The 20,155-nt window shown below is 33.9% G+C and overlaps 1 protein-coding gene across 1 annotated transcript; it reads left to right on the top strand.

The window, feature by feature from the left end:
* The first annotated feature begins 964 nt into the window (after positions 1-964).
* Positions 965-2,137, top strand: LOC134249547 (uncharacterized). Its single transcript, XM_062731883.1, has one exon. The coding sequence runs from the start codon at positions 968-970 to the stop codon at positions 1,904-1,906; it is 939 nt and encodes a 312-aa protein (XP_062587867.1). The 5' UTR covers positions 965-967; the 3' UTR covers positions 1,907-2,137.
* Positions 2,138-20,155: the final 18,018 nt, after the last annotated feature.

Raw genomic sequence — 20,155 nt, 5'->3', positions numbered from 1 at the left:
TATATATGGATACCTATACTCTAATCATATTAAATGTCATTGGTAAAAATGTATTTTTTCAAGACAGATTTATTTAGGATCGACTTTTTAAATGATAACATAAATAGCACGCCATACTTTAACCACATGGCAAAAACATTCTCTCAAATTACACAGAAATGGGTTATTTAGCATAGCTGACATTAAACATATAGGTGAGCGATAACAAAATCACAATCATAAACAATGTGAAACAACTTTAAAAGACCTACACTGTGGATTACAAGCCTTTTTCACTGGGGTAAAATCCTGCCGAAAATTCGCCATGGCCGCCCGAAACCCCGAACCCGACTGTATAAAAGATGAAGTCATACAATAACATAACACTGATGTAGTATTACATGATTTTTTTTATATTTTATTTCTTAAAAACTATAAGGGGAGTTTACCAGAAAAAAATTATAAGTTTTTAAAAAAAAGTTTAAAAAATTTAAAAAGAAATTCTAACTCTAAGTTTTTAAAAAAAGTGACCTGGTGTAATAACTTGAGAGACATAATACACACACATGTTTTTTGTATTGTATGTTATTTGTTATTATCTTTCAGTAAAAAATTCAGTTCAAACTGGTTAGGCTGGCTAGACTATAGGCTGTCTAGACTGTAAATGAAAAAGTGTGACGTCATAATCACATTGTATTTATACAGTGAATGACGTCACAATGCATAGGTAAGTTTTTTGCACACGGCACTTAACAGAGGGTGCAAACAGGTAAATATAAGAAAAACACAGGTAAAAAGGTATATTTCTTTTGCACACGACCCTCAGTTTTTTGCACACGGCTCCTTTATAGATGATGGAACAGGTATATAAAGCCTAGGTAAAAAGGTGCACACGGCCCCCACACCAGGTATATAAAGCAAAAAACTGTAAAAAATTTGATAATCATTCTGCGTGAGCACTGAACACAGGTGAAAATAGAAAGCAAGGATGAATACTTCAGAAAATTCCCAGTATTATGTGACACCTGAAGGATATGTAGGAGCTCCCATGACAGAGATAATAAAGGATGCCGTGGAATTGGATTTGAATTTGGACATGATTCATTTTCATGAGGACATGAATAAAGAAGATATGAGCATTTTAAATACCACTTTGGACGGAATTATGAACATGCTATCTGCTCTGGATAACAAGATGAATGATATGAACACCAAGGTGAGTGATCTTAACAAAAAGCTGAATTATATTGCTGAGAAGGTGTGTCATCATGACAACAAGCTGAATTATATTGTTGAGAAGGCGAGTGATCATGACAAAAAGCTGGATAAATTGAAATGTTACATCAGCACTGGATTTTGTTACATTAGTGACTTATTATCACCAATCATAAAGTCATTCATGGGGAAAGAGACAAAAATGAGAGAAGAAGGAGGAAACACTGACCAGAAAAAAGAAGAAGGACCAGGGGGATCAGGAGAGAGTAAGAAACAGATGGATCTATGCTATGTATTGGTAAAAGACATAGAGAAAAAACCTCGGGAAACCAAAAGGAAACTACCCCTGACCATACAAGTGCAGGAAGAAAATGTAAAATTTAAACGCTCTCTCAGCAATGCAAGCACAGACACCAATTTCAGTTCTGTATCGTCCAATATGCCGGTGGAAGACAAAGTGGCCGTGAAAATAAAGACTGGCCTTAAAGCACCGAAAAGGAACAACATTAACAAAAAATTCGAGCCTTTGGAGGATGAGGAATTGGTGATGCTCCCCGTGCGAGAGCTCAATCGGCGTTTGCAGGGAATGACAAAGGAGGAAGTGCAGAAACTCAAACAAAAACGCAGGACATTAAAAAATCGAGGGTACGCGCAAAACTGCAGATCAAAAAGAATGCAACAGCGCAGTGTATTGGAGAAAACTACTAGATGATTAATTTGGAGGGTATTTTAGATTAAAAGACAGCCTGGTAAATTGTTGTATGTATTTTTTTTTTTCATTGTGAATAAAAATTGAATAAAAATCAAAATCTGTGTGTTCTTGTTTGTGTTTTGTTTTCAGTAAAAATCCAGGTTGTTCTTGTCTTTCAGTAAAACCAGTTCAAACCGGTTATAGGACTGTCTAGACTGTGAAGCGTGACGTCATAATCACATTCTTGTAATGTTTTTTGCACACGGCGCATTTACCTGTATAGTCAGCATAAACAAAACGTAGTACCTACGTACCAATGTAAACAGTGTAAACAACTCCAGTATTTAAGGGAATAGGTTAGGGTTAGTTAGGGGGTTAGGGTTAGTTAGGGGGTTAGGGTTAGTTAGGGGGTTAGGGTTAGGGGGGATAGGGTTAGTTAGGGTTAGGGTTAGTTAGCGCTAGGGGGTTAGGGTTAGTTAGGGCTAGTTAGGGATAGGGGGTTAGGGTTAGCACTGCACTCAGTTGACCCGGTCATCCAGCCTGCTTCCGGCTAGCCCACTTCCGCTAGGGCCCAATTCCGCTAGACCACTTCCGGCCACTTCCGCTTCCGGCTAGCCCACTTCCGTCCACTTCCGGTTAGCCCACTTCCGGTTATGACGTCACTTCCGCACTAGCTAGAATGCTTATACTACTGATAGCCCCCCCCCCATTTTTTTCTAGAACTGTTTGTACAATCGTGTGTATGTCTGTTTTGTATTATTTATACCACAATATCATGTATAATTTATGAAAAATGAAAAAAAACATTTGTGCTGTCCTTATTGTAATTGGCTAATTAATATATAGTATTATAATTACCAACACATAGTTTTAGTATTCCCCCCCCCCCCCCCCACCTTTGCATTGCACTGCATGATACATTTGTTATAACATTATTTGGCAACTTTTGACTGGAAGTGAAAGATGTTGATTCTGAGCTTCCTTTAGTAGCTGTAGGAGAATGTGCATATAGTTAGGTGTTTGACAACAGTAAGGGTAGCTATAGATTACATGTCAGTCTTTCTATCAAAGTGACATATCATGTCTTGTATACTGAAAATTTTTCTGTACTGATATAAAGAATATCTCAATCTCTTTCAAATTACCTGCTCACTTTATAGAGAGTAGATTTGAATAAGACTGCCACTATTTTATTATTTCATAACCCATTGTGGCCCTCCTACCCCCAATTTTCATTTCAAACTTGATTTACACTACCTATTTAATTTTATAGTGTATATTATATTCATTTTGTTGTCACTTACTTTTGAAAATCTTTTTTCAACATGTATATTTCTATGTGTATACAAAATATATAGACCAAATTGAAGTGAACTAGAGTTAATGCCCTTTATTCAGAGTGCAGTTATTAAGGAGGAATGCCACACCAACTTTTTTATTTTTAGGTCACCTCAACGAAGTTATTTATTCAATAATTATGTACTTGAGGTTACATGTGATTTTTTGGAGCAATTTTCTTTTAAGGTAGCTTCGCTATGTCCTTTATTGATCACAGGCACATGTAGTATGGATAATAGCCCCCCCCCCCTTTTTAATGACAAAAAAATGTAAGAATGTATAATACCTCGAAAATATAAAATTTCCCCGTCAAACACATCTATATGTCAGTTATATGCAAGCAGATTGTACTTTTTTCTCACGTTAAAAGAATCGCCCTATTCGGTATAATAAAAATACACAAGGTAAGAAACAAAAGTTGTAAACAAACGGGGGTTCCCCACTTCGAGACAGATTTCTAAAGTTATAACAGTGTTACCTATCACAATTTTGCAGACACTCTCATTTCCAAGTAACTATGAATACTATAGTGACCAAACTTGCATGGATGGTACATCTTAGGATGCATACTACCAGACTTGCTTCGGATGCTGAATTTGATCTACATTTTCCGGTTGAGTGAACAGGTTAAAGTTTTTGGTGCAGTTTTCATTTCAAAGGTACTGTGAGTCCAATAATGACCAAACTTGCATAGATGTTACATCTTAGGATGCATACTACCATACTTGATTCCGATGCTGAATCTGACCTACATTTTCCGGTTGAGTGAACAGATTAATTCTTTTGGTGCAGTTTTCGTTTCAAAGATATTATGAGCCCAATAATGACCAAACTTGCATGGATGTAACATCTAATGAAGCATACTACCAGACTTGCTTCGGATGCTGAATTTGATCTACATTTTCCGGTTGAGTATACAGGTCAAAGTATTTGGTGCAGTTTTCATTTCAATGATACTATGAGCCCAATAATGACCAACTTTGCATGGATGTTACATCTTAGGATGCTTACTACCATCCTTGCTTCGGATGCTGAATCTGACCTACATTTTCCGGTTGAGTGAACATGTTAAAGTTTTTGGTGAAGGTTTCATTTCCTAGTAACTATGAGCCCTATAATTACTAAACTTGCATGGATGTTACCTCTTAGGAATCATACTACTGACTTGCTTCGGATGCTGAATCTGAACTACATTTTCCGGCTGAGTGAACAGGTTATAGTTTATGTTGCAGGGTTCATTTCCAAGTAACTTCGATCTCTTTAATAACCAAACTTGCATGGATTATAAACTGTACATCTAAGGGGGGATTTTACCAGGCTGGCTTCAGATGCTGAATCTGACCTGCATTTTCTGAATTAGTGAAAAGGTTATTTTTTATGCAGGTTTCATTTCGAAATAACTTTGAGCTCTATGTTGAGCAAACTTGCATGGAAGATACATCTTAGGATGCACACTAATGTTCAGATGCTGAATTCGACATAGATTTTCCATGCATATAATGGACCTGTTAAAAGTTATTGGTGCAGGTTTATTACCAAGAAACTATAAGGCTTATATAAACCAAACCTTGCACAATAATGATGCATCAAGGGATGAAAACTCTCAAACTTGCTTCAGATGCAGGATTTTAACAACGTTTTCATGATGAAGTACTTGTTTGAAGTTTTTATATAGGCAAATTCAAAAGTATCAAATCAAAATTGCATACATCTTGCACTTTTTGTTGGTTAATTGTTTGTCTTTGCCTTACTTAAAGACTACATTCGTTGAGGTGAGCTCTGTAATCTTTGATTAACTATGTTTTAATTCTCTGAGTCATCCTTTTTAAACAATGGTTTCAACATTGAAAGACCAATATTAGTTCTTAATTATTTCATATAAATGTTTTTGTATTTTTTCAAAGAAAATGAAAAAAAAATTATATCCAGATGCTTTAAATTTAAAATTTTGCTGTAAATGAATGCATCATATGAATGTCTAATGTAATGTGTATAGAAAGCTATAATTAGACTTTTTAATTTCAAGTCTAAAACATCAAATTTAGATAATAATATTTTTGATTACATTTTCTCCGTCGTCCGTCCGTCTTACTTTTTGTCCATTTGTCTGCAAAAACATTAACCTTACCCATTACCTTTCTTATATTACATATGTTTTCCTTGTGACAAGACGTTTCTTTGGGTGCCACCAAATTTGACTTTTTTGACCTTGGAGTTTTATCCACTTTTACTAAAAAATTCTTAACTTTAACTTTGGTCATATCTTCTGAACGGTACATACCGGGACATTTATACTTCAAATAAGTTTTCTTTGTGGGAAGACTTTTTATTGGTTACCAACAACATTGACATGATGACCTTAACCTTGGAGTTTTCTGTACTTATGAAAAAACTTTAATCTTGACCATAACTTTTGAACGGTAAGGGCTAGTGCTTTCTTACTTTTCAAAATTAATCCTTGTGACAGGACTTTTTATTTGTGACTTACTTATTAAAATTTATAACCTTGGCCATATTTTTGGAGGGTTAGGGCTAGGGCTAACAAATTTCACATATATATTTTTTGGGAAAGACTTTTTTTTGGATTCTAACAACTTTGTCCTTGACCTTGACGATTTCTATACTTATGAAAAAACTTAAACCTTGGTCATAATTTTTTAACCCTTAGAGCTAGCGCTCTCATACTTCACAAATGTAGTCCATGTGAAAAGATCCTTCATAGGATACCAAGAACTTTGACCTCTTGACCTTGACCTTTTAGTTTGACTTACTTTGAAAAAAAAAAACAAATCTTATGTCAATGTTTCATAAACGCATCCTGTTTTCTTCTGAAAAATAAACACTGCCTTTGCTACATTGTTGTAATTTAAAATGTGTCAGATACTGGTATAAAATCAATTAAAAATACAAATCTTGACCATACTGATCGCGGTACATTCAGTGTATTATGTACTTTTCCTTTACTTTATTGTGTAAGCGAGGGATAAACCGACAAAGATAGCCTACTTTATCAATCTGAAAGGGCACAACAAAGACATCGTCTAAAGCCACGGTCCGGAATCCGCGATACAGCTCTCTCAGAATGAGAGAGGATCGTACATTTTTGCCGTGGTTTGCGACGATGCAACATAGATTGGTTGATTGACTATATTGTTAACGCCCCTCTCGAGAATTTTTTACTCATATGGAGACGCAATAATGAAACACAAGTAAACAAAAATTCAATTTCTCCCAAACATTTCATTAAAAAAAGTATGTGATCTGTCAGATGTATTTCTTTAATTTTGAACAACATAATGCAAAATGTTAAATATTTATACTTTTAAATTCTTAAATGAATATGAATATTTTTATTTGAAGTTATTGGAATTAAGAATTAAATTCCGCCATGCAAAGTGAAAATTCATTATTCTTATTGACAAGCAAGTTGGTAAAACAAAAATATCAATAGTCTCGTCATCAGTCATCATTTCGTTCTATGGTAGATACAATGACCTTGTCAGCAAATACAATTTATCATTGAGTCAAATGCTGACTGACATTTTTCATTCCAGTTATTAGCCCTTTACTTATACACTGAATTGAAGACGGATTTTTCTGTTATTTCCCGATGATGACAAGGAGCACACAGAGGCTAATAATAATCATTCTGTCTGCTCGATTGATTCGACAGAAAAAAATGCTTCTCAGCCTTCCGCATCAGAGATGGAAGAATAGCATTCTACTATGGCGTGAAGCGGTAGGAAAAAACTTTGGGGACTTTTATCATTGTAATTAAACCAAACTAAAAACAAATTACAGGGGGAATTTTTTTTTTTATATGTATGAAGAGTAATTCTGTTAAGAAGCATTTTTTCTGTTATTAAAGCAATTGCAGTAAAAATCAACCGTCGAACAAGGTTTTATTTTCACTGTAATATGGGGTGTAGATTTGATTTATATAAAGGTCCCTGATTTGATCAAAATTATTTTGATTTTTTTTATACATTTATTTTAATATTCTTCTGTCTCAGGCACTTGACGTTTTAAACCTTTCTTTTAAAAAATAAAACAAATCCCAATACTATTATATTAGATATATTTTTCCACTCTTAGTTATGTCTTCAAGTTTCCCGTTCGGACTAACATTTGATACTCTAAATTAAAAATTCGAATTCCTAAAAAACAACGACTGCAGTAATTCAAAACATTTTAAATGATATTTTATCGTACTTAATACCCTTCTGAACACTCGATTTAGACATACATATTCCAACCCTTCCTACATTACCCTCTGCTTCTAGAAGTAGCCCAATCGAGTGGGATGTTCACTCCTCCATGGCACCTGATCCCACCTCTGATGTTTCGGAGGTCTGTAGTTGCTCTGCTCATTTTTTTTAGTATCCACATCTGATTCACACCACTTCTTGAACATATCGTTGAACAGTGCTCTTAAAATTTTTCCTTCACTACTGTCAATATCTTAGTGAGGAATAACGAAAGAGGCTTGGTTGAACATTTACTGGAACCCGTAATTTTTTCTTTGCTTGTAAGGATTTTTATGAAATTTCAGAATCCAGTATATATAGGGTATTTCAAATTCATTTTGGCTCTGTGGAATATTAAAAATATCTAAACTGACATTTAATTTTGAAGAATCGTCTGGCGTAATTTTCAACAGAATCCATATCTATGAAATTCCGACGCCAGTTGAAGGATCGGGGTTCCCTATGTTTAGGGCCTTTTAAAATAAGTGATCTAAGGTCCTCATTATTAATTATATTTACGTCACCTGTAATAACGTGTCCAGCAGGCGTATAGTTGTAGGACGAAGAAAAACATGATGGAAGATTATGCTTCAGATTCTCGGTATCCAGGCCATGTAAAGTTTTTTTGTAATTGAAAAGTTTGGAAGCAATGGTCGATGTATATTTGTAGGAAATACAAGGTGTAATCTTTAACTTGAAATATGGTGGAATACAAGACTTGACCCTTTTGTGATTATTATTTATATTAACTGCGTCCATTCCTTTATTGGCATACTTACGTCATACGAGGGGTGATCAAAAAGTTCGCGAACTATCTCTATATCTACAAAACTACAATTCAGATTTGAATGAAATTCGGTACACATATAGCCATACAAAAGGTCTATAAATAGCATGTGCTGAATAAAGTTTTTCCCCTTGTCTGTGACGTAACAATGTGAAAATGACGTCACTATGGAGGTCACTTATGACGAAAAATGGTTGTCTCAGTCGAACTCGTTCAACAAACCACTTTACAATTTATTGTATATCTTAGAAATCCCTCTGCAGTATCATATAATAATTTGTATACAGTTTATTGAGATAAATGAGTTCCTATAAATTCAATTAATGATTGGATTGATCGTTTTATTGAAGGAATGCAGATGGTTAAAAATGATACTTGTCATCTTGCACAATGAAAGCAAGTTTGAAAAGATATGCATTTTTAATTAAGCAATTTGCTATCAAAGACCTCCAATAAAACATAATCAATATTTAAACCAAATATTGTTTCTTTTATAAAAGTTATTCAATTAGTTCGCGAACTTTTTGATCACCCCTCGTATGACGTCAAGTAAAAAAGATATGAGGGGTGATCAAAAAGTTCGCAAACTAATTGAATAACTTCCATAAAAGGCACAATATTTGGTTTCAGTGTTGATTATATTTTAAATTAGTCCTCTCCGATTTTAATGCACACCTGCCACTGTTCTGCTCATGCGCGAATCACGTGATATAGCCGGTCACGTGACCCCTTCCGTAGCGTTCTGTCACAGAAGCTGAAAGATTTTTCTGATTTTCGTATTTCTTTCCATGCAAGTTAATTTTTATAACAAGAACACTTAATTTGTTAAAAATGATCAATTCTCTGCAATAGAATGGGTGGATAAGAATATTCTTTCCAAAAATAAGCATGGCGACCATCAAAACTCAAATATTCTGCCTCGGGAGAGACGTTTATTCAAGGATAGAGAATGGATGCCTCCTTTTTAGCATATCTAATATGTTTAAAATCTAAAGTAAACGATATCGTAGGTATTTAATAATCATATTTTTGTTGAAATATTCAGCTAAGTGTAAATTGGTGGCCTTTGATAGCTAATTGCTTAATTATAAACACATCTCTTTTCAAACTTGCGTTCACTGGGCAAAATAACAAGTATTATTTTTAACCATCTGCCTTCCTTAACTAAAACGATCAATCCAATCATTGATGGAATTTATAAGAAGTCATTCGTCTTATTAAAGTATGTGAAAATTAGTATACGCTTCTTCCAAGGGATTTTTAAGATATACCATAAATTTTACAGTCGTTTGTTGAACCAGTCCGACTAAGAAAACCGTTTTTCGTCACAAGTGACCTGCATAGTGACGTCATTTTTACATTGTGACGTTACAAACAAGGAGTAATGCTTTATTCAGCATATGCTATTTACAGAACTTGTGTATGGCTACATGTGTACCATTTTTTCCCCTAATCTGAATTCTGGTTTTGTAGATATAGAGGTAGTTTGCGAACTTTTTGATCACCCCTCGTATTACAGATGACCACAAAATTTTTGAACAACCTTCGTATAATAGATAATGCATATGTAATCATATACATAAACATAAACTCACAAAGAAACAGTGCACTGAAGCTACGAGAGTTGGGTCCCGATGTTTTGCGCAACCATCTCTCTCTTCTTCATTTAAATTCATGTGCAGAATCTGATCGCCAAAAAGTTTGAATGATTTGATTCTCGACTTGTACATTCCGATAATGCATTGCGGCGGATGTTGAGGTCAAGCGAGGTCAGGGGTAAAACATGGCGAAGCGTCATTAGAGACTCGGTATCATTTAGTTCTTCTGCCACTTTGAAACTCTAGTATTCATGTTCTGAAAAAACTCTAACTCTTCTGGAAATGTAAAAATGTGCATGTTACTCAATGGGGTCGATGATGATTACAACCGTACGTTACACAAAAGTCATTTTGCCCACGAAAACATCTGTTCAAAAGCTATGTAAGCATGGTAAGATGAGGTCTAGCTGAATAATGCCCAGATCCGAAATTTAGCTAGAAAAACGGGGAACAAGAACAAATTCCCAGACCTCCATTTTTTTCCAGATGGTAATAATGCAGCAATACTTAAAAAAATCGACTGGATTTTAGATACATATGTGTTTTATACATGTTTACAACTGTTTCATGTACTACATTTAAGGAATCGCTCTCTAGTTTGTATAATATTCTATGGCATCAACGATACTCAGGGACGTAGCAACAAGGGGGGTCGGGGGGGATTACCTTACATTACCTTTGCAATAGAAAATGCTCATTGAAAGGATGCCCCCCCCCCCCCCTCACTTTTTACCATGTAGTATAGTGATATCAAGGAATTGTAGGGAAAAATTTTAAGTGAAAGTAATTTGGCTTTGAATAAGTTGACACTACCCTAATTTTTTTTAACAGGTTAATATATATATCTAAGTAGATTGTATGTTATTTTATTTTTATTCATATAGGGAACACTTAGTAGAAGGCCTCCTAATAAATATACAAGATCTTATATGCCAGTATCAGCAAACTCACCTTGTTTTCCAGAAAGAACTGGTAAACTAATATGTTTATTAGGCAATAAGACTGATTTAACATTTTTTCAGGTATCAATTAAAAGTTATTATTATTTAAGGAGTAATTATTAAAATATATACTTCACAGACTGCGGGGAATGATCGAATGCTCAACTTTTTTATTTTAGTAGAAACTGCATCAAAGGCCCAACAGCTACTGATGGACAGCATGAATATGACCAAGAATCATCTGCAACTGTTAATAAGGCAATACATAAATATAAATATGTATATGTACATATTTCTATTAATATTCAAATTTATGTTTGAAATAACAGACTTTAAAAATCTAAAATATATATATATATACACCAATTGCAATTGTATATATCTGTAAAAGTTTGTTTACTTATAAATAGTGTTGGCAAATCGGACGATTTTTAGTAACCGGTTACTCGCTCAATCTTCCGATCGAGTACCCGGTTACTCGGATGATTTATTCATATGTATCATTTATCTCATCTTTTACTCATCGGTTCTAATAAAACACAAAGGTATTGTGAATTAACTTTATTTATAAACTTAAAAAAGAACATGCACGCAATATCTTGAATTTTAGATATAATTATAATCAAAAAATTAATTGAATAAGAAGAAAAATAAATATTCAATGTTTCACGCTATTTTACAATGGCGTTCATCAGTTTAACTTTTCAACCCCCGATCAAGGAGAATAATTATTTAGAAATTTGAAGTCACGATAACTCCAATTCACATTAATTACATTTTACAGGTATAGAATCAGCTGTTCTTTTAAAATACTTCCGAGCTATACATGTCTTTGGCGGCATCTTTTTAAATTATTTAATGAGGTAATTATAACTTGGGTCTTCAAAACTTGTATAACCTGCTGGCAATCCAATTAAGCTATCAACAATTAAGTGTGAAAACCAAACAATCGTATTAGTGAAGCCATAGATCATTACGTCTAACGGTAAAGAAAATTAGAGATATGTCTATTTGTACGCTTATAAACAAATTAACACTTAATGTTTTAGTTATTTACCATATAAGATGCATTTTATCCGAGTAACCGAATAGCAGTTTTACTAACCGATACTCGCATCGTTCGACGGTTAACCGGTTAACCGGGTACTCGTTGCCAACACTACTTATAAACTATCTTTTAGCAAATATTTTAAATATTCTGTGGATTGCGTGCAAGATTAATTACTGATTACTTTCTTAATAATCTAACAGGCACCAGAGAACAATGGTCATGATTATTTGAAAATACTTTCTGTAGAAAAGAGGCACTATCTTCCATCGGATCATACATTCCAAAGGAGAGTGTCTGAGAGAGGAACGAACGACAAATCTGCATGGGAGATTGGAGACGAAGGTTTTTTGCTGATTTCACTTCAAAGACCCAAATGTCTGTGCTGTTCAAAGAAATTCTAAAATATACCATGAAATGGTACCAAAAAATAATCAGTTGTTCAATTTTTGCACGGGCTTGGATCTTGATGTTTTCAATGATTTTTAGGCGGAAGCCGCCTTTTACTTTTGCATGCTTTGTTGACCTTTCGACCTCTCAAGATGTTTGCCCCGCTTCATGGTACTCCAAACGGATGTATCTTAAACTAAGGGCATACAACCCGCTTAATCATATTTGACCCCTTCCCAATCTTTATCGTTATTATCATATCAAAAAGCGTGTGTTATGGCGAATTTATTTTAACAATTTATTTTGATTTATGTAAAAAAGTCCAATAAAAATAATAGCCTAATAATAGAACGAATAGTTACTTTGTTACTGCTGATACGTTTCACGTTTGAGAGAAGAACGAACGACAACTCTGTATGTCTAAAACATAAACAAATCGGGTTCAACATTTGATTAGCACGGGGTACTGAAGCGATCTTTAGAAATACTACGAGGGACAAAATAGTTCAAGTAGGTAATTATGTTTAAGAACTAATGACAGGTACATAGCTACCGAGGAGCTTATCTTTTCAATAATCTTGTATGAAATAGAAGAAAAGAGGTATGTAACTCCTTTTATCAATTGTGTACTACATTCGCGTAATAATCTAACATATAGACGATTCAGCGTGAAATTATTGTCAACAAACCCACGTGGAGCACAAATGATTTACAATGATTGACTGGAAGTGACAGGCCTTCTCTTCAAAATAAATAAGGTAACTCACGCTGTGTGATTAGCCTATCTTTTATTGTCACCCTTATCTTTGATTGTTTTAACCTGAAAATGTCGCCTCCCTATGCAGGCATGCTTTAGACATGTTAGATATCGTAATATATGATAGCTGTTATGGTCGGGTCTTATCGAACGAACTGGTACTCTAATTACCATGATTACCGGTACATGCCTGGGAGAAATTATTTGAGGAATTATCATGCCGAGTTTGTGTATACATTTATATATCCTTTCTCATTTAATGTTAATACATGTATGTTGAAGGATGGGCCAAAACTGTAAAATCTGGACAGAAATTAAAACGCAAGCATAAGAACTACATTGTGTTTTGTATAGATGTGTCCCTGCTACGGAGGCAGCTAACAGAAAGGGGATATAATTAAGATTGCATTGTGGATTTGCCCTGTGCCACCTTTAAATGGCAGAAGAAAAGTCAACTCAGCACAACCAGAAACACTGAAGGTGAGTACATCAATTTATTATATTTCTAGATAAGTGGAAAAAATTTTCATAACTTATGATACATATTTTTTATAGCATAACAAATCATCTTGTTATGAAGGCAAAACTGATCATGAACCGAATACTATTTTTGAAAGTATATTTTGACTTTTCTAATTTTTGTTGACTTATTTTCTTTTCATTTTTTTTAAATACATGCAAATACATGATTACTTATAATAGTAGGCTTTTGAAAGAGAAAACAAATACAAAAAAATATTAGAGAAGTCAAATCAGTCAATATTTATCATGTTTAATAATCGCTTACTCGATATCTGACTTTTTCATTACATGTACAGATAATTATGAATTCCGTTGGAAATAATTTTTGGTACTAAAATTAGTTATCAAATAAAACACAAATGCACAATACACCCAAAATTACAAAAGGTTGTTTTAATTGGATCTATTTGAAAAACTGCTGTGTACACATGTAGGTTATATAACTAGCGAAAGAGAGGGGACAGGTGTTGTTGGTCAGGATCGCTAGTCTTATATTATTTCATTTGTTGGTTGTTTCCAGTATATTTACACTAAACTTACTACACAAGTTCACTTTCCGCAGTTTTGAATCTTTTGTTATTTCTATATACCCAATTCACTCTTGAAGTGGGTATAGTGGCATTAATTTCTTTGCATGTCAGATTTCACTGAATGAATGAATGTAGATCAAGGCGATAACGGGTGTTTTACAGCTAGGTGTAGATGAAGACATGCTAATTACCATTTGCATGTTTTAGTTATAATTGATAAGTTTCTGATAAAAATGTGTACCTTGTAAAAAGAAATAATATACATCCGAGTAAACGAGTAACTTTTTTTTAGTATTCGATACTTGGACCTTGGATCGAGTACCCGGTAAAGTTGACTTCCCTAGAAAATATATTAAAATAACCGGTATATCATAAAGGTTATTTGAAGTCCTTGATTTCACTTATTGAAAGTCAGATACATAATGTGAAATAATTTTTGTTAAATAAACATTGTGAGATATTCTTAATTTTTTTTTCAATTATACACTTTGTAGAAAATTCTGCCAAGAGACAGTTGTGAAGGGAATCGTGTAGATAATCTCCAGAAAAGAAATCACCACTGATATTGGGATGTATGTACCAATATTTTAATACAATCATCAAAGACAAATTTACCACAGGAATAAAAATAAAACTGTCTGGCATTCAAGGGCCTGCCATGGTAGAAGCTCTCCTGAAAAATATTCCATTTATTGTGGACATCATGACACAGTGTTCACCTGTCATCAGCATTAGAGACTTGTGTGATTTGTTCTACCTGGGCCATACATGTATTGAATGAAAACAATTCATAGAACCACAAGCACATTGTAAATCTATGTAAGGTTTTCTGTGTATGTTGTATTCCTTATATAATTTGCTGTTTTGTAACAAGACTTTGTTTCATTGGTACTAAAACTTAATACATGTACACATACAAAACCCAAAAGCAGTTGTGATATTTATTGTTTTATATTTCCATTTCTAAATTTTTCTCTATAATAACCCTTTCAAAGTAAGCGGAGTTGATTTCCTGATAATTCTGCCGGAATGTAAATTAGGCAGGTCGATAGGTCAGCAGCTAAGGAGGCCTAATATATGCAAATCTCGTGCGCATCTGTCTCTGTGTCTGACGCTAAGGAGGCCAAATATGCATGTAAATCTGCCTTTGTGTTTGAGTCAGTGTGCGAGGACTATTGGAATTGGCATGGAAGTCCTCGTGTAATTCAAATCCATTAGTCTACATTCTTAATGTCTAAGTCTACAATTTTATTTCACAATGAAATGGAAATATAAGGAATCACTGCCCGTTATGCAAATTATCCCATGTTTCCCACTATTGTTGATGCCCTGGCATACTCTCAAAACTAGACAGTGATTCCTTAATTATTACTCATTAGTTCTCATTTTTGTGTGAAATTTTATAATTTTCCATTTCTTGTTCCCCAAAACCATATCTTACAAATTTTATGTATTGCAACTTGCATTTCAATTTTAACTTGTTATACTTGACAAAAACAAGAGGTACTGTGAGCAATGAACTGACTAAATGATACCCCCGCCTCCCATATGATTATAATGGAAAAGTCCATGTTTTGCTGTGGCCGGGAAACCCAAAATATGTGTCAGATCAAAAAGTAAAAGAGGAGATGCACAATGGCAATATGTAATAAAGATTCTGTGAAGGTTTCATTAAATTTCACTCAGTGGTATAAGAGGAATTACGGATAAGATATGAGTACCCCAAAGCGTAACAGACGGACGAACGGACAGCTCGACGTACGTACGGACGGACATACCGATTACAGTATACCCTCCCTCTTTTCAAGCGGGGGTATAATAAATGTTAAAATGTTCATATTGCTATTGACGTGACTTATTCTCATGTATCCGCATCAAAACCGAGACATATTGTTTATTCTTGTTCCTTGGTTTCAATACTACAATCCATCAAAATATTTATCACCCCCCCCTTTAAAAAAGATTATGCTTCAAATATGTGCCATTAAAGTTTTGCACATGAGAACCTGCAAACATACTTACGCCTATCATTACTCTCAGTACTTTGATTTTACATATATATACAAGAAAAAGCTTCATCCATGCAGTATTTCCATGATGAAAGAACAACATAAGTCCAAACATTTGATCTGGATGGCTAAGATGTGAACAAAAAAGCCTGCATTACTAGACAATTCAGTCTGTGAGAGGAATAATGAATTGAAGCTTATACATGTAGTGAAGTGATTTTCATTCTCCGTCTTCAAAATATAAAACTAATTTAACTAACAGATATATATATATATATATATATAAAATTATGCTTAAAACAAAGCAAAGTTGTCTGTCCCTGGCATTTGTAGTTTTTGTTATAAGCATGTTTTATTGTATATGTATTTCCAGATGTCAGAGATGAGTAAAATATTGTTATCTTTTATTATAAATAACAAACCAGAAGTCTCTGTCGAGACTGTTGCTCTACTGGTTTGTATCAAAAACCATTGCACTATTTTATGTATCTTTGTGTAGTCTACTTGTGTGCCAACTTATTTTGAAATCAAACTAAAACTGTAGAAGGAGTAGCATTTTAAAGGAATTTCACAAAAAATTCTATTTTTAGTAACCATGGTAACACCGTTCACGGAAATCAAAAAACGATGCACTATTCTATGTATCTTAGTGTAGTCTACTTGTGTGCCAAGTTATTTTGAAATCAGACCAAAACTGTAGAAGGAGTAGTGTTTTAAAGGAATTTCACAGAGTATTCTATTTTTAGTAACCATAACAACACCGTTCATCAAAATCAAAAACCGATGCACTATTCTATGTATCTTAGTGTAGTCTACTTGTGTGCCAAGTTATATTGAAATCAGACCAAAACTGTAGAAGGAGTAGCGTTTTAAAGAATTTCACAGAAAATTCTATTTTTAGTAACCATGGCAACACCGTCATTGAAATCAAAAACCCATGCACTATTCTATGTATCCTAGTGTAGTCTACATGTGTGCCAAGTTATATCGAAATCAGACCAAAACTGTAGAAGGAGTAGCGTTTTAAAGGAATTTCACAGAAAAGTCTATATTTAGTAACCATTGCAACACCGTTCATCGAAATCAAAAACCCATGCACTATTCTATGTATCCTAGTGTAGTCTACTTGTGTGCCAAGTTATATTGAAATCAGACCAAAACTGTAGAAGGAGTAGCGTTTTAAAGCAATTTCACAGAAAATTCTATTTTTAGTAACCATGGCAACACCGTTCATCGAAATCAAAAACCCATGCACTATTCTATGTATCTTAGTGTAGTCTACTTGTGTGCCAAGTTATATTGAAAACAGACCAAAACTGTAGAAGGAGTAGCATTTTAAAGGAATTTCACAGAAAATTCTATTTTTAGTAACCATGGCAACACCGTTCATAGAAATTTAAAACCGATGCACTATTCTATGTATCTTAGTGTAGACTACTTGTGTGCCAAGTAATATTGAAATCAGACTAAAATTGTAGAAGGAGTAGCGTTTTGAAAAATTGTTTACAGACAGACGGACAGACAGACAGACAGACGGACGGACGCCGGACGCATTACCACCGGTATCGCATAAGCTCTTCTGGTCCCTGACCAGTAGAGCTAAAAAGACCAATAGTTATATTGTCTTGGACAAAAAAAAAATTGGGAGTTGAAAAGTTATGCAAAATACACAATGACATACACATCATCAAGTTCTAATTATGTGAAAAATACTACTACCTGTTTCTGTTTTGTAAAAATGACTACAAGTATTACATCACATATATATTGAAGAGATAATTATTATGTTGAAGGTTGTCTACCGGTATTTTTTTTTCCATTTGAAATGTGACAATTTCACAGAGAACTTTGACCTCAACAGTATATTGATTTAATTAATATTTAAATTAAATATCTAAATTCATGAAAATGAATGAATTACATTTATATTATTTGAAACTTGCTTTAAATCAATGACTCTGATTCTTTCCATGTAATATTTTTTGTTTAAAATTGGATTGAATCAATATGTAGCTACTGAATATTACAAATTTATCATTATTACATGTAATTACTACATTTTTACGACTTAATTTTAATTGTTAAAATCATAACCGGCAGCATAGTCAAACCATTTGTATCGTTTACCGTATATACATCATGTACATGTAATATTGAGTATTTTCTTTAAAATAATGAACTTGTATCTTACGCACATTAATTTTTCTTGGTTAAACAATACATGAATGAGAGAGAGAGAGAGACTCGCCTTGCTCATATACATACATATATTTATCAAATAGTTCCTTATCAAATATACCGGTATTGTTGACTTCATTCTATTAAACGTAATTTCCGTTTCCTATTTTAATTAAATCTATTTAAAGATTTTATTCAACTTCAAGCACAATATGTGGTACTAAAATGAAGTCCATGCATGGTGCTGTTGAATATCCGGAATTTTTCTTTAATCTTTTATACCTGCGCTTCCTCCTTCACGGAAAAAAATGTAAATACATGTAAATTGAACGGCGTGTATAAACCGATGTTGTTTCGGCTAGGCAACGTGTTTTTGAACATGATCAGCGACCTTTAGGGGGGGGGGGGGGTATAAAATGAAGATAATGCAGAAAAAAGATTAGCAAAAATAGGAGGTTTTTTTTTTTTAAAATATTATTCTCTCGAACTTCTGTGCAAGAATGGGAAACCATACTTATCAAAGCTTCCTGAAATACATATAATAAAGATTACTGTTCTCAAATCATGACTGGAATAGACATTCAAAATTAAACATAGGAAGTTGTACCCCCGCAAACAAAGTGATTGTGTATTTTGGGGGTGGGGTGGAGTTGGATGGGTTAGGAATAACATTCTCTGTTTCACTGTCCAGCTGTCCTTCTGCCTCTCAAGGTTTTCCCTGAAGGCCAGGCTTTAAATTTATGGAGAATCTTGGAGCTCATACTACATGTACTCGATACAAAGATTTCCAATGATCCTAAGGTGTGTCATGACATTGGTTCAAGGGAATATTATGGCAAATTCAAGGTCACTAGAGAAAGAGTTAATGTTTTGTACGAGCCATTTATATATGTAATCGAGAATATCTGGAAGCTCATACTTGATAAAGAGATTTTTTGTGACAAAAAGGTTTTGTTTCATTTTGACTCAGAAAATAGTATAAATTCAATCTAGCCTATTCTTTTTTAAGTTCAGACTTGATACAGATTGCTTATGGTCCTCCGGTTTCAGATAACTAAAAATAATGCCATTTTATCTAATTCAGGGTCACTGACAGAAAATGTGTAAAATTCCTGTCAGGCTTTTGAATTTCTAATCACTAAAAGTTGTTTGAGATTGAGGGTTAGTCTTGATACAGATCCAAGGTTATTCCATAGAGATCAGGGTTACTGACAGAAAAAATATTTTCTTTTCTACGCTACGAATTAATAGATAAAAATCATTGGAGGCCATACTTGAAATATAGATTATTTATAAATAGAAGTTGTGTCATGACCTTGATGAAGGCAAATCAAGGTCACTGACAGAGAGAAAAAATGTTCAAGCATAACTTTGTAATTAAGATTCACAAGAGGCTCATCCTGAGAATAGAAGATACTCTTATAGAAAGTAAAGTGACCTTGACCAAAGGTCGGCACTTCCTGTCCAAAGCTCCAACGGAAGACCTACTCGTTGCTTTGCAACGAGCTCGGCTCTAGTTTGTATTTGCTAATTTAAACAACATCGCAATTTTTTTTCTGATATAAAGCAATTAGAATAACTTGATATAGGCCCGTATACATGTAATGATTGCAATTACTTCAAAGTGGAGGGGGAGACGGGGCTTAAAAAATCGTCGTACTACATGTGTACCTTTCCAATAATAGAATCATCCGTACAAATCAAAAACAAGTTGCAGTATTGATCTCCCCATTTTTTAAAATAACGAGACTATAATGGACTTCACAAGGGAAGAATTTAACTTTAATTTATGTACATGTGCAATTAAAATCACTATCAAATTTGGCAGAGTCATCGATAGGTCATCCTGTGTCACCCTTCAGTGTAACCGATGAACTCGTCCATAGATACCTCAGCAGATGAGAAAAGCGCGGGTAACGCAGCAC

Source organism: Saccostrea cucullata, unplaced genomic scaffold (genome assembly GCF_032062105.1).
Source record: "Saccostrea cucullata isolate Sc308-1 unplaced genomic scaffold, CSIRO_AGI_Scuc_v1 ctg2401, whole genome shotgun sequence".
Taxonomy (NCBI): Eukaryota; Metazoa; Mollusca; class Bivalvia; order Ostreida; family Ostreidae; genus Saccostrea; species Saccostrea cuccullata.
This window is presented reverse-complemented; position numbering and strand designations above follow the sequence as displayed.